Source organism: Topomyia yanbarensis, chromosome 3 (genome assembly GCF_030247195.1).
Source record: "Topomyia yanbarensis strain Yona2022 chromosome 3, ASM3024719v1, whole genome shotgun sequence".
In the NCBI taxonomy this organism is placed as follows: Eukaryota; Metazoa; Arthropoda; class Insecta; order Diptera; family Culicidae; genus Topomyia; species Topomyia yanbarensis.
In genome coordinates this window covers 114,764,444-114,780,628 of record NC_080672.1, presented here as the reverse complement: position 1 = coordinate 114,780,628, position 16,185 = coordinate 114,764,444, and the positions used below count along the sequence as shown (strand labels likewise).

General features: G+C 40.7%; 2 protein-coding genes and 1 long non-coding RNA gene across 21 annotated transcripts in view; 1 reads left to right on the top strand and 2 right to left on the bottom strand.

Moving 5' to 3' along the window:
• LOC131688679 (protein Fe65 homolog) overlaps positions 1 to 16,185 on the top strand; it is a 281,910-nt gene that overhangs the window by 246,099 nt on the left and 19,626 nt on the right. The window lies entirely within an intron of this gene.
• On the bottom strand, positions 1,658 to 2,571 carry LOC131688686 (uncharacterized). Its single transcript, XM_058973138.1, has 2 exons — positions 2,411 to 2,571; positions 1,658 to 2,352 (listed from the first exon to the last, which is right to left on the bottom strand). The coding sequence occupies exons 1-2, from the start codon at positions 2,475 to 2,477 to the stop codon at positions 1,820 to 1,822; spliced, it is 600 nt and encodes a 199-aa protein (XP_058829121.1). The 5' UTR covers positions 2,478 to 2,571; the 3' UTR covers positions 1,658 to 1,819.
• Positions 10,347 to 14,629, bottom strand: LOC131688689 (uncharacterized). Of its 3 annotated transcripts, none has more exons than XR_009305284.1 (3): positions 14,438 to 14,617; positions 12,930 to 14,379; positions 10,347 to 10,843 (listed from the first exon to the last, which is right to left on the bottom strand). It is a non-coding gene; the product is annotated as an uncharacterized LOC131688689 (long non-coding RNA). The 3 variants fall into 3 exon arrangements; XR_009305285.1 differs by having other exon boundaries at positions 13,005 to 14,379; positions 14,438 to 14,616; XR_009305283.1 differs by having other exon boundaries at positions 10,347 to 14,379; positions 14,438 to 14,629.

Here is a 16,185-nt window from a genome sequence, read left to right as displayed (position 1 = left end):
TTTTGCGCATTCTCTGTGCAACCTTAACTAAAGGTGTTTCAACAAGTTTCCCGGGGGCATCCGGGGGTAATCCTATGTTTGTCGAGAATTCTATTATTAGCTATGACGTGTTCTATTAGGTTCCTAAATTTCTTTCAAAAATATGTTTATACTTGTTTCGACCCCTTAAAGTAATTTTTAAAGTTTGGAATGAGAAATACTTCCCTTATAGAAAATATTCCGTATTTAATAAATTTGTGTTAAATGATGTAATTATTTGTCCAACTTTGTATGGACATATCTACTCGACTAATAATTACTTTTTAATTACTCATATATCATCTTATTCTTTATGAAATGGTGAAATGGTTTTACATCAATCGGAACATTGGAATATATTACTAACATTTGCACGACAATTCACACAACAACTAATGTTGGGGAGACTTGACCGAGATTTTATGGGGAGACTTGACCAAGTGGAAATAAGCTGAATAAAGATTCAAAATTTCTGTTAGTTACTATGCTGTGGTAGGAAAGGAATACATAAAAAAATCGAAATTTATAAAACGCAAACCTTTTATATTTTTTACTGGTACTTAAGGATCTCAACAATACGTAAAAATAAGAAGACAGCATGTTTTATGTCTTAATTTATTGTTTTAATTTTAGAAAATTCTCTTGGTCAAGTCTCCCCAAGCCTTGGTCAAGTTTCTTCATGGTGGGGAGACTTGTCCAAAAAAACTCATCTCTGAACAACATTTATAACTTTGGAAAAAGTAAACCAAAAATTTTACAAAAAAAATCATGAATATGCGCAATACTGCTGCGTATTATGATTAAATGAGTTTTAAAGGATTGAAAAGGTTTTTAAACTTTTACGTAGGTTTAACTGAAAACCTGATCAAGTCTCCCCATATTCCCCTACATACAGACATTTTCCGATCTCGACGAACTGAGTCAAATGGTATAAGAGATTCGGCCCTGCGCGCCTCGGTTAATAAGTCGAAATTCCGACCGATTGCATAACCTTTCTATATGAGGAAGGCAAAACGTGTTTTAATTTACCTAGTAATGCAACTGAGCTTTTCTTATTTCTCCAAACTATGGCTAGTTATGTTCAATATAATTGTAGAAATATCTATCTCACGGTAAAGAGGGACAAGTCTGCCTTTGCCAAGAGACATGCTAGTGAACTTGAGTGATTCGTAGTTATGCTGCCTAAGCTCGACCCCTATTAAATGAAGACAAAAGTTAAGCCCGTAAGATATTAAGTCTGTCCTAATGACCCTGCCACTTTTAGTCCCAAGCAACACTTGCAACATGTAATAGCCGCAGTTTGTTGCATAAGCATAAACTTTTGCTGGTGCGCTTTTTCAGTTGCTAAATCAGTTGAATAATGGTTTATGTGCGATTCTTTTCAAGAAGTTTTGTTGTAGAAACTGCCAATCAACAAGCGGTGCTGCTCGGGGTTTTCCGATCTGTATACTTCACATCGTTGCTCTCACTTGAGTACTATGGCTCTAAATTTTCATAACTTTCCTTACCCAGTAATCTCTAGCTAATTGAATGTCTTTAAAATGTAAAAAAACAAAATTTTAAAACTTTGACGGAAAATTAGGTGAAGGTATGAAAAAGAATCAACTTGAAAATCAAAACATTAAAATAATAACAATGGTTAGTTTTGTTTTTGTTTATTCGCGGTGACGATTGTTTTGAATTAAACCAGTTAAGGGGGTCTTCTCATCAGTCAGCTTAAAAAAATCGATGGTTTTTGCTTCAATTGGTAGAATTAGAAACTTTAGGCATGACCTTGAATGGCTAGTTGTAGATCATTATCTTATTTCTCATTATCCAACAAGGGACAATCAAAGAAATAGATAGCCGGAACATCCCAGTTACAGAAACCTATGTACTCGTGGGGAAGCGCATTCAAGTCATTGACTTCTAGAAATGGGTTCCGGTCACCGTCCTTCGTAAATCGTATGCCCTTCGCTCCGAGAAATTCCATCGTGAACATATACGGCACAAACTCTGACAGCGCTCCGTGACTGGATTGATGCGTGTACGCCTGAACACTATCCCGTTGTGCTTCATTGATGGTATAGTACGAACGCACTTCGTGGTTGGTATTCCCCCAACCCGAAAGAACGATTTCATACAGTTTATTCCTTGAGCTAAAAGGATGCGGAGTCGATGCAAGCCGAATGAGTCCATCGTGTTTGGCCAAAACTCCCAATCGAATTATGGTGCGGTTGTCATCCCTTTCTTTACCTGGTCGTTGTATAATGTTTTTAAATTTTAGTGTTGAGAAAAATGGATGCGCGACATTGTATCCGTGGTTTGAATTATACTGCCGACAACCATTGGTAGCTGGTGAAAGTGGTAAAACATAGTTGACGATTTCAGCAAATATATGTATTCTCCTTACCAACAAATTTATTTTCGTAAAGTGCACTAGCGGTCGTAAAGAAACCGATTAAGAGTAAAAGCAACATTGTAGTAGTCTCACAAGAGCACAGAACACTGACTGATCTAAACTGAGATTTAATTCCCCTATTGTACAGCTTTTATTGGCTTGATATTCTTTAGTGATACAAGGGGTTCTTATTTCGAATGTACTCGAGATAGCATGCAGCGGAATCAAACTGATTTAAGATGCTTTATATGTTTTCAACTAAGTGCTTTATGTCAATACAATTTTAATTACATGAATTAAATATTTACCCGCGCGCCGCTTGGTCTATTTGCAAAGGCAAAAATTGATTCATTTTACCTAGTGTGTGAAACATGAACAAACAATGAGTGACAATACAAAGCAAGAGTATGTCCCGTTACGGGTAAACGGTGTTGCTGTTGACTACTCGAAATATCCGGTAAGATTGTCAACTCGTGAAGTGGAGCAAATATTGAAAGTGAACATGAAGCTCAACGTAGCAGAAGTTAAGGCGGTGCAATTCCATCATTTACGTCATGCGGTACTGATTATGTCCAAAGACTGCTAAGGAAATTCCACCTGATACAACCAAAACCTGTATACAATCATCGTATGCTAATCCACAACCGGTTGTTAAAACAACTACTGCGGACCAGGCAGTAAACAACACCAAACCAACTGCCATTTCAAACAGCGGAGAAATAACGATTACACCAAATACCTCTAAACCAACAACCACCACCCGCAATAAAGAATCAAATACCGATGACGAAGGTACAAGTACAAGAAACAAACAAGAACATCGGATCGTGAACATTCACTCTACTCTGACCGATAGTTCCCCGACGGAGGAATTTCTACCCGCTTCCTTGTGCCATTTAGCTCCCAGCTTTATCGAGATCTTTTCGGATATTATCCGGCGGGAAATGGCGAATCTACCCTACTGTGAAATCCCAAGCAGTAGATTTCTACCCGGTACCGATGTTCGTTTCCATGAGCCATTCAGATCCCCGCTTCGTCCCTTGGTCCCCGGCGGTGGACCGACGGAAAGTTCCCCGGCGGTGAAATTTCTTCCAAAACCTAATATTTGGTTTCACGGCGGCTTTCTAGCTGATGGCACTACTTTGTTGGTCCCTTTGCCACTTCCTCTGCAGGTCGGAGAGTATACTCGTAACCACTCTGTTGACAGCGTCCCAGATATGCTCGCCGTTGCAATCCCTTCGACGATATAGTCAACTGTAACACCAGGCATACCCCTTCGAACTTCTTTGAACCAAGGGCATTCGAAGACCACGCGTTTCCGGTGCCACTTGCACGTTCACACACTCCGGGCAAAGGGGTGACGAAGCACGTCCAAATTGATGCAAGTAGGGGAGACCGGGACTAGTTGGCGGTGTTTTCAGTTTTCATTTCTTACCGCTTTGATTTTGGTAGATCTTGCAAAATAGAATACGTTACATGAAAGGGCAGACTGTTGGCAACATCTCTGAATTTTATGAAAATGCTTGATACGTTGTCTTTATTTCTAGAAAACAAAAATATGTGACGCGGAAAAGCCGCCAACTTACCCCAGCCCCGGGGTAAGTTGGCGGAATGCCATAAAATCAGTGGCGTAGTAGCGGGGGGGGTTTGGGGACGAAACCCCCCCCCCTGAAATATTTTGGAGAAATTTGAGAAAATCGAATATGTTGAACAAAAAAATGCCTAATATTTTAAATGAAATTCTCAAAGTTTCATTTGCAAAAGTTATCTTGTGAAAATATTTCCTTGTAGTGAAAATTGGCTGCAGACTCGATACCTTCCTTTCGGCACGTTGTGGAGGCTAGCTCAACCGCCGAGGACTATAACGAGTAGATCGCGGCGAAGCGAGGATCTAGGAGCTTAATGGTTCACGAAACGGATATCGGTACCGAGAGAAATTTCGCCACATTCTGTAGTCCTTGACTGACGGCGAACATGGACTGGAGAGTGTGAGAGAAGTATCCCTATAGAGACCCCCAGGCGATTCGCTACCGCATCGGCCAATGGAACCCTGCTGCAGCACGAAGAAAGACGGGCGGCAAGCTAAAGTGGAAGACGAACGCCTTTAACGAAAACCTCTTTGTTGAGTTACTTTGGCGAACAACGGAATCAAGTACGTTGATACGGCTGACGGCTAACAAGAAGGATTGCGACGGCTTGTGACGTTACAATGTCACGAAAACTAGGGCCATGCAGTAGACGGCGTGCAGCTTACTTGTTAAATGAGTAACTCAGTACGCTACACGCTGCTTGTCTTAGAGCCAGAAGGCGGGCTCAGAGCGCAAGATCGGAGACTGAGATAGGAGCGCATCTAGAAGGTAGGGACTCTTTAAAACGGGAGATCAAGCTTAGCAAGCCAATTGCCATAAGTATTTGTGCTGAGAAATAAACGTCAATCCCTGGGGGACGCGTACTGAGTAGACCTCTCCACATTTTGAAAAAGTTTTGAAATATACATGGGTCAGCTCAAATTTTTGCTCTAGGTGTGAATTTAAGAACTTTCGCAAAAATGGCTTAATTTGGACATGATTTAGAGGTGTCTCCAATCACAAATCGTGTTTTTGCTATGTATCCATGAGAAGATCACTTACACTCTGATTTGATAGACCCTACATGCCCACATATCATCAAAGGTTGTTCCTTACACATATCTTAACATGTTTTAACAGATGATCATAGCTCTAATCGCAATAGAAAATTTGTTAACTGGATTTTTATATAGAAAAGAATACCAAAACCAAGAAAAAATACTGCTAATTTTCCTTGGTTTTGATATACTTTTCTATATGAAAATCCAGTTAACAAATTTTCTATTGCGATTAGAGCTATGTTCACCTGTTAAAACATGTTAAGATATGTGTAAGGAACAACCTTTGATGATATGTGGGCATGTAGGGTCTATCAAATCAGAGTGTAAGTGATCTTCCCATGGAAACATAGCAAAAACACGATTTTTGATTGGAGACACCTCTAAATCATGTCCAAATTAAGCCATTTTTGGCGAAAGTTCTTAAATTCACACCTAGAACAAAAATTTGAGCTGACCCTTGTATATTTCAAAACTTTTTCAAAATGTGGAGAGGTCTAGTACTGAGTCGTCATGACGAAGACGAGGGTTCGTCGACACCAGTTGAAACATGCCCGGGTAAGCTAAAGATAATCGTTGAGGGTCTCTTCCCGAATCACGATACAAATATCTGGTCACCGACACCGTACGGCGAAGAAGAAGGAGGTAACACAGTCGAGTGGCAAGTGACTAACGACGAGCTCAAAGACACGTCGATGTGACTAAAATCAAAGAAAACCCCCGGTCCGGATGGAATACCAACCATGGCGGAAGTCACCGGGCCATTCAGCCTCGAATAGACCAATGCGCAGCGTGGCATAAAAGAATGTGGCATCCTGAAGAGCTACTTCCAGAGTAGAGCACTGCTATACCAGACGAACAAAAGAGCAGAAGGCGATGCGAGTCGCAGCGGGCGTTACTCAGGGCTCCATTCTCTGTCTAACACTTTGGAATGGGATGCACTGATAATATAAATTCGTGAATATAATGAATCATGTAATGCACGAATTCATGCGTCGTTTTCTGCAACGAAGTATTTTCGTGCCCTGTAAATAGTAAGTTTCGTTCATTTTATGAATAAGAATGGCCGTATGGTGAACGAAAGCTTTCGCAAATTTTACACATTTAATGTATGTACACTGCACGAATGTTATCGTTGATAACGACATTATTTTTCGTGAATGAAATGAAATGTTTTTTTTATTTTAATAAACGTTTGTGTATATTACGAACGATTTTGTTGGTCGCACGAAATTTTTTCTTAGAAGTTTTCGTATTTATTAGCCTCTTATTGTTCTTTTGGGATCGATGTTTGACAAAATCGTTTTTTTATTTAAAAAAATCGATGTTGCCAAATCGATTTTATTGTGGTACGAAGAAATGGCCGCTTGATGAACGAAAGTTTTCGTAAATTTTACTTATTTAGTTTACATTGCACGAAAGTTATCGACATTATTTTTCGTGAAAGAAACGAAATGTTTCGTTTATTTTAATAAACGTTTATGTATATTACAAACGATTTCGTTGGTCGCATTCGATCATTTAGGATCGATGTTTGACAGCACCGATATTGCTCCGGCAGAGAAAAACTCAAAATTGTTCATACAAAATCAACGAGCAGTTCGCGACGGCTCAATCGATTCTGTACTGCTCCAGATTCTGAATCAACTGGAAGCGAAAGACGTTCAAGGAATCTTCCTGCAACCGGCGAACACGGATACGACTACTAAATAGTCAGACAACAACAATTATCTGATGAATATCAACAATGGGAGCCTTTGCTCTTTTGACGTGGACTGTTTGATGAATGGTGCTCGTAAATATTATAAAGATATTCGTATATAACAGCGAACGACTCGTTTGCTGAATGAAGCTGTTTCATAATAAGCCAACGAAAGTCATTTCGTAGTTTTCACGAAAAACTCGTAATACAAAATAAAAGAGTTTCGATGGAACTACGAACGGTTCATCATATGTACGAAAAATTCGTATATTTTATGAAAGTTGTTTGTACGAAATTAATTCCTAGCGATTTACGAATATATTCTATTAGTGTGGGGTCTTAACACTGCGGCTGCCCAGGAAAGTGAAAATCGTTGGTTTCGTGGACGATGTGTCAATAACGGTGAGACACTTGAAGAAATGGAGGTGTCGGTGACGGAGACAATAGATGCGATCGAGAGCTGGATGAACGGGTCAGGCTGCAAATAGCTCACTACAAGACGGATTTGTTGTTGGACAGCTACTGCAAAGCGGTTCAGCGGATACAGATCACCATCAAAGGGCATGTGAATGCATCGAAGCGTGCACTGAAGCAATTGGGAGTGATAATCGACGACTGATTGAGCTTAAACAACCACGTTGATTACACATGCGAAATGTCGGGTCTTTATCTAGTGTTTCGTCATCGATACTGCGATATGGGGCTCCTGCTTGGGGTGCGGCGCTGAAAACCAAGTGAAACCGCGAAAAGCTGAACAGGACTCTTCGACTGCTGGTCGTACGAGTTGCGATTGCGTACCGGAGGCAGTATGCCTTGACGCCGAGATGATTCCCATCTGTATTACCCTGACGGAGGATATCAAGTGCTACAATCGATGAAACGTCAGAAACGTGAGGAAGATGATGAGAATCGATTCGATGGTGACGTAGCAGCAAGAATGGGATAATACGGAGAAAGGAAAGTGGACCAACCGGCTCATCCAATCCTGTCGACGTGGGTCAATAGAAAGCACGGAGAGATAACCTTCCACCTGAAACAGCTCCTACCGAGCCACAGATGCTTAAGGAGTATCTTCATCGGTGTGGGTACGCAACGTCAACACTGTGCCGGGAGTGTGAGAACGTCGAGGAGACACCGGAGCGTCTTTGAATGTCCGAGGTTTGAAGTCTTTGAATGTCCGAGCAGAGTCTTTGAATGTCCGAGGTTTGAAGGGACGTGCAGGGAGCTACTTAAAACGGGAGGACCGGACATCAACCCGGATAATGTAGCCTACAGAATTACAAGCGACGTAGGGACGTGGAACGCAGTAAACAGAGATATGATGTAGATCAGTGATTCTCAACCTGGGAACCGCGGGCCCCTAGGAGGCCGCGAAGTCATTGCTGGGAGTCCGCGAAGAGAAATATATTTTCCGAGTGCATATTGAATTTCAAATCTTGTTTCCTAACAAATTGAAAATAACATATTGATAGCATACAAAATTTATGTTTATCTGTGGGGGTCCACAGCAACCCAGTGTGATATCTAAGGGGTCCGTGGTAAGAAAAAGGTTGAGAACCGCTGATGTTGATCGACACCGTCTTACAGCGGAGTGGACATCGAACAACGGTTTCGGGAGAGCAATCACCGCCAGGGAACTCTCCGCAGGTATAAGCTAGATCCACCGCCGAGGACTAGTCGAATAGACTGCAACAGAGCAGCGAGTATGAGTCGTCGAAACGCCAGCGAACCGGACGTCACGCTCCATGCGGATTCGCCCGACCGACCACGGCACCCCACCGGTTGTTCCGATAGAAAAGTAGCGAAAACCAAAGAAGAATCGATATTGGGAAAACTTTTTTCGCCAGGGAACTCTCCGTTAGCGTAAGCTAGATTCACCGCTGGGGACTAGACTGAGTAGACAGCGACGAGACACCACTAGTCGCGGGTCATCGGCGCACCAGTGCATCAGATACCCTGCTTCACCAGAATCGCCGAACTGATCTCGGCATCTAGCTGATTAGCTCGATCTCGGGAGAACTTCTCTCGCCGGGGAATTCTCTGTCGGAGTAGGTCAGGTCCATCGTCGGGGACTAGACCGAGTTGTTCGCGAACAAGTCGAGGACTGAATGGACCATCAAGGAAGTAGTGCTAAATGGCCCAAGAAGAGAACTAAATGGCTTAAAGGAGTTGCGGTGCTAAATGGCACCGGGTACGGAGTCAAAGGGATCAAGAAGTTGTGGTACTGAAACCAAATAAGAATCGGTATCGGGAGAACTTCTTTCGTCTGGGACCTCTCCGTCAGCTTACAGTCAGATTCACCGCCGGGAACGAGACCGCGTGGACCGCGACGATACACCACCAGTCGCGCCGGGGATCCAGCAAACCGGATGCCCTACTCTACCGGAATCGCCGAACTGACCGCAGCACCTGGCTGGTTGGCTCGAACTTCTCTCGCCGGGGAACTTTTCGTCGAAGTAGGCTAGATCTAGCGTCGAAAACTAGACCGAGTAGTTCGCGAACCAGTCGGAAGCTCAACGAGGAAGTGGTACTGAATGGCACAAGGGAACTGAAGGGCTCAGTAAATTAGACAGTCTGAAGTTTGCCGCCCAGATTGTCCTCGTAGAGGAAGAGCATTTATTCTATACCAACAGCTAGCTTTCCTACCTTGACTACCCAAACCCGTTCCCTGAGTTGTTGGTTTTTGAACATTTTTTTCTCCTGCTCAGAATATTTTTGAACATTTTTTCAAATATATAAAAAAATTTCATATCCCCCCCCCCCGAAAAATTTTCTTACTACGCCACTGCATAAAATAAGCAATCAAATGGAAATCCGATTACATCAGTGGTCCTTATGAGATGGGGCGATTGTCTTTTCAATAAAACTGTGTATTATTCGACACTTTTTACTATATTTCAGTCTCAACGCCCCGTCATTTTAACTTCGACGCGTACTCCATATTCAAAAGCAAATTTTCGAAGTTATTCAGGCGATTGTCCGAAATAATTGTCCCTTGCATTGACGAGATATCCAAGAAAAAGTTGTTCTTACTTTGGAGTGAATTCCAGAAATGAAAATATTTGATGACTATTTTTGCATTGTAAATAGTACCGCCAACTTGCCCCGTGTGCGTCACGCCAACTTACCCCAGCAGTATTTTATGAAAAAAGGATTTAAAAAATTACTTTTGTGTATAGATAGATGAAATATCCATACGGATACTGAAAGCTCCTTTCATGCACTATGGAAAAATATAATCATTCGAGGAATAAAGGGCGAACACGAAGTTATTGCGACACATTCAACAGGGCATAACTTTTTTACCATTGGATAAAAATCAACCGAATTTTGCACACTTTCTGTCAAACTCGAAGTCGTGGTTTTCGATTCAACGAAAATGGAGGTGAACCAACGCGAGTCGAGAGAACAAATTCTTTCCAAACACCTGGAATTTCCTGACCTGTCGCACCGGCAGTTGGGAAAAATGTTGAACATTCACCATTCAACCGTCTCCAGAGTGTTGAAGCGGTTCCAGGAGCAGTTGACGTTGGACCACGGCAAAGGAGCTGGAAGAAAACCGGGACCGGAGAACAAAAAAACGGAGGGAAAGGTGAATCGGATGATTAAAGCAAATCCCACACTGATAGAATATATTCGTAAATCGCTATGCATTAGTTTCGTACAGATAATTTTCATAAAATATACGAATTTTTCGTACATATAATGAATCGTTCGTAGTTCTATTGAAACACATTTATTTTTTATTACGAGTTTTTCGTGAAACCCACGAAACCACTTTAGTTGGCTTATTATGAAACAGCTTCGTTCGGCAAACGACTTGTTCGCTGATATATACGAATATTTTTATAATATTTACGAGCACCATTCGTCGAACCGTCAACGTCAACAGAGCTTCAATAGAGGTGGAATATGGAGTCATTGTTGCTATACGTCAGATAATTGTTGATATTCACGACGGTCTCGATCTGTCTATATAGTAGCCGTATCCGTGTCCACCGGTTTCAGGAAGATTTTCTAAACCTCGTCCGCTTCTAGTTGATCCAGAATCCGGTGCAGTACGGATTCAGTTGAGCCATCGCTCGATGGTTTTGCATGAATAATTTTGAGTTTTTCTCTGCCGGAGCAATGTAAAAGAATATGTTATTAAATACGAAAATTTCTCTTAGATGAACGAAATGAATTCGTGCGATCAACGAGATTGTTCGTAATATATATAGACGTTTATTAAAATAAACAAAACATTTCGTTTCATTCACGAAAATTAATGTCGTTTTCAACGACAGCATTCGTGCAATGTACACTAAATAAGTAAAATTCACGAAAACTTTCGTTCATCAAGCGACCATTTCTTCATATCACAATAAAATCGATTTTGCCAGATCTGTCTTTTTAACTAAAAAATCGGTGTTGTCAAACATCGATCCCAAAAGATCGAATGAAAAAATAAGAAGATAATAAATACGAAAATACGAAAGATGAACGAAATGAATTTGTGCGACCAACGAAGTCGTTCGTAATATACACAAACATTTATTGAAACAAACGAAACATTTCGTTTCGTTCACGAAAAATAATGTCGTTATCAACGATTACATTCTTGCAATGTACACTAAATAAGTAAAATTTACGAAAACTTTTGTTCATCAGCGGCCATTTCTTCGTACCACAATAAAATCGATTTGGCCACATCGATTTTTTTAAATTAAAAAAAATCGATGTTGTCAAGCATCGATCCCAAAAGATCGACTGAAAACAATAAGAGGATAATAAATGCGAACACTTTTCTAAGATAAACGAAATTAATTCGTGCGACCAACGAAATCGTTCGTAGTATACACACACGTTTATTAAAATAAACAAAACATTTCGTTTCATTCACGAAAAATAATGTCGTTATCAACGATAATATTCGTGCAGTATACATTAAACGTGTAAAATTTACGAAAGTTTTCGTTCACCAAGCGGCCATTCTTGCTCATGAAATGAACGAAACCTACTATTTAGAATGCACGAAAAACTTCGTTGCAGAAAACGACGAATGAATTCGTGTATTGTATGATCGATTTCATTATATTTACGAATTTATATTATCAGTGCAACGTCTCAAGCCGTGATTTGGCTAAAAAGATCAGCATGTCGCAGAGCTACGTCCAGAATGCAAAGAAGAGAGCTGGACTACATACATACAAGGTACAGAACTCCTCAAACCGCGATGAGCGGCAACAATCGACGGCTAAAACTCGGGCACGGAAGCTCTACGAGAAGATGCTGACAAAATATGGCTGCTGTGTGATGGACGTCGAAACGTATATAAAAGCCGATTTTAAGCAAACTCCGGGGTTGGAGTTTTTCACCGGCAAGAGCAAGTTCTATGTGGACGACAAATTTAAGAAGAAGAAAATGTCGAAGTTCGCCTCCAAATATCTCATTTGGCAGGCCATCTGCTCTTGCGCACTGAGGAGTGAGCCTTTCGTGACAAAGAGCACAGTAAATGGCGAGATCTACAAATCTGAGTGCCTCGAGAAGCGCTTTTTGCCGTTCTTGCAGCAGCACGACGAAGCTCCGCTATTTTGGCCAGATTCTAAAAGTGTCCTGGAGTGGTATGAGGCCAATTCTGTCCATTTTGTTCCAAAGGACATGAATCCGCCAAACTGTCCGGAGCTGCGCCCGGTGGAGCAGTACTGGGCAATGATGAAGCGGGAACTTCGGAACAGCAAGAAGACAGTCAAAGACGAGAAGGGCATGTTAAGAAAATGGAAAAAACTGAGAAACTGATACCGGATGACACTGTAAAGACTTTGATGGAGGGCATCAAGCGAAAATGCGTTCAATTTTACACTCAAGGCTCCATCGATTAATTTTTCTTTTGATTTTTGAAGTGAATATATGTATAAAACTACCCTAAAATTTTGGTTTGAGTTTAAACATTATAAAAACATTAGCATGACATTTTCGCTGTCGCAATAATTTCGTGTTCGCCCTTTAGATTGAAAACCACCTTAAATAACACAAAATGTTTAAAATTATGAAAATTTACAAAGTATGTTCAAAAACACAATATCGCCCACAGCTTCCACTAAACAAAATGTTTTGCAACAAAAACTCATTGGATAATGCGTTTCACATTACTTGAGGTTCACAATGAGAGACAGCGCTTTATGTATATTACAAACGGAGAAAAGGGGATTCCGCCAACTTACCCCAACTAGCCCCGGGCTTCCCTACTTCCGGAAGCAACCGTGCCCGGACAAAAACTGCGTCAAATGGAAGCTCACCTCTCCATGGTTCCTATGCAACCAAACCGACACATTTGGGATGAGTTGGCGGGTCCACCTTCCTTTCTACGCGTTGTCCCACTTGTTGCGTGTATTTCTGCGCTGGTAGCATTCCACGTCTTCTACGTGAGTGATGCAGATGGAAACCATTCCGGCAATTACGCAAACCGCCTTCGATGATATCGTTCTGTACGTACACGCGGCACGAAAAGCCATTAGGCGAAACATGCTTGTCAACTTCGTCCGGTTCCACTTTGAGTTCAGCGCAGCCCTGGTCGGTACGTCATACCTCAGTGTTGAGGATGACACACCCGCCAGGAAACGTCGCTTGCTGCGTCTTGCTCCTCCATGATTCGGCGTCATCCTTGCCTATGCGTTAGTTGTCCTCGCAGCCTTCTCACTTACATAGTCGACGTGGCTGTTGTAATTTAACCGATTGTCGACCATCACACTCAAGTAGTTCAGCGCATGTATCGATGAGATGGATTGTCCCCGACAATATTTTAAATTTCAACTTTCAATCACGATAATAGTCTTTCTTGTGCAAAAAAGCCTTCCGAGTAAGAAAGTATTTCACTTATTTATTTCAGGTAAAAATTGCGGGCTGAATCTTGTATGGGCTGAAACTTACACAAAAGATAATTTGTTTCTCAAGTTGATTTTATGTTCAAAAAAATCTTAAAAAAACCTCTTTATGAGCCACTGATGTTAAATAACTACATCAGTGCAGTTTTACATTAAAATCTGGAACATCGTGTGCAGCATTTTCCATCCATTAATCAAACATATATTTTCGCAATACTTTAGGCATGACCTTGAATTTCTAGTTTTAGATCATTATCTTAAATCTCATTATCCAGCAAGGGACAATCAAAGAAATAGATAGCCGGAACATCCCAGTTACAGAAACCTATGTACTCGTGGGGAAGCGCATTCAAGTCATTCACTTCAAGAAATGGTTTCCGGTCACCGTCCTTCGTAAATCGTATACCCTTCGCTCCGAGAAATTCCATCGTGAACATATACGGCACAAACTCGGACAGCGCTCCGAGACTGGATTGATGCGTGTACGCCTGAACACTATCCCGTTGTGCTTCATTGATGGTATAGTACGAACGCACTTCGTGGTTGGTATTACTCCAACCCGAAAGGACGATTTCATACAGTTTATTCCTTGAGCTAAAAGGATGCGGAGTCCATGTAAGCCGAATGTGTCCATCGTTTTTGGCCAAAACTCCCAGTCGAATTATGGTGCGGTTGTCATCTCTCTCTTTACCTGGTCGTTGTATAATGTTTTCAAATTCTAGTGTCGAGAAAAATGGATGCGCGACATTGTATCCGTGGTTTGAATTATACTGCCGACAACCATTGGTAGCTGGTAAAAGTTGTAAAAAATAGTTGACGATTTCAGCAAATATATGTATTCTCCTTACCAACAAATTTATTTTCGTAAAGTGCACTAGCGGTCGTAAAGAAACTGATTAAGAGTAAAAGGAACATTGTAGTAGTCTCACAAGAGCACAGAACACTGACTGATTTGAACTGAGCTATAATTCCCCTATTGTACAGCTTTTATTGGCTTGATATTCTTTAGTGATACAAGGGGTTCTTATTTCGAATGTAGTCGAGATAGCATGCAGCAGAATCAAACTGTTGTTGTATAGAAATCCTAGTTTTTCCGACTGATTTTGCTGTCTTTTTTACAGCGATTGTCGTAAATATGTTTTTTCAGTTTGCCAGTTTATCCCAACTACAATCACCCCTCGGTAAATCAGATTAGCGCATATAAATTATTTCGGTGATTTTTTTACACGCATGTCCCATTACGTGAATTTCAAGAATTCTTGACGCAGTTATTTTGGGATAGTACTTCATTGTTCAAAGTCAACACCGAGATATATTTCCACAGAATCGATGTTGTATACGAGAAAGGAACCAATTTTTTTAACTGAAGAAACTCGCTAGTCATAGAAAATATCGGTTCATAGTACTGAATTACTCGTGAGTATAAGACGTTGGCTGGATTAGCGTATGTAGTATGAAAATTTTTCGAAGAGTTTAATCTGTGTTGAATTATTTAGTTTATTTTCGGTAAACTTCGGCTTGACTGTTGGTACGACTGATTTTTTTCGCTGCAGAGTGTAGGAGGTCTTTTGCTTCGGAGTCCGAATTTCCCGCGTATTTTTACGATGGAATGCGAATATACCACATATAAACGTTAACCACACATAATATTAAGATCAGAGTTAAAAATATTCAAATTCATTGAATGAAAATTGATCATATTCAGCCGCATTCATTTTCAATATTCAGTGACGCAGCTGAAAACGTCAAACGAACAAACCGGCCATTCATCCATGCAGATTTTCATTCGTCTCCGATTATTACACGAAGCGACCGTGCAGTAACGAATCAAATGCATCAAAGTAGGCCGAGGCACAATGTAAGCGATGATGATTGTTGTTTCATATGCTTTACCGGCATTTGAAATCATTTTCCTAGATAATTAGTGAAATGAAAATATTGTACGATATTCAACTGAATGAATAACATGGATATTTGAATGAATATTTTTTCTATTCACCGCGAGTCGCATCAGGTTCATTTTCAGCCGTCAAAAAAGAGCTTCGATTATTTTTAACTCTGATTAAGATGTGTTTTTTTTCGTGATTTTAACCTTTCTTATATAAAAAGCCAATGCAATCACTCTGTAAACCGACTTCTTAAAACATGTCAAATAATGTCGCTCACTTTCCTCAGAGATGGTTAACCTGATTTCAACAAAATTATACTCAAAAGAAAGGCTACTACTATTTTATTTGTATCACAGTTATTGTTCCGTAGTTACGTATTCAAGAGTGCGGCCACGCATCAAATTGCCATATAATTCGATAAAACCTTGCTATCTAAATGTCGCAAAAATTACTTATATTTTTTTTATATTGGTGATATTTGTGATTCTGGCTCACTGACGCCCAATTAAAACCTCTTTGACATTTTCACAAACTCAAATGGATGAGATATAGCATCCTTACTAACTGCCTTCGACTTCCATTTGGAGCAAAGTTAAGGTTCCAGAGTGGCGAGGTGAAGAGTGCGATCATACAGTTATGCAGTTGCTCAGAAACCAACTCGATAATCGATACCCGGAAGGTCAATCCATGTGCTATTCAAGTCAGTA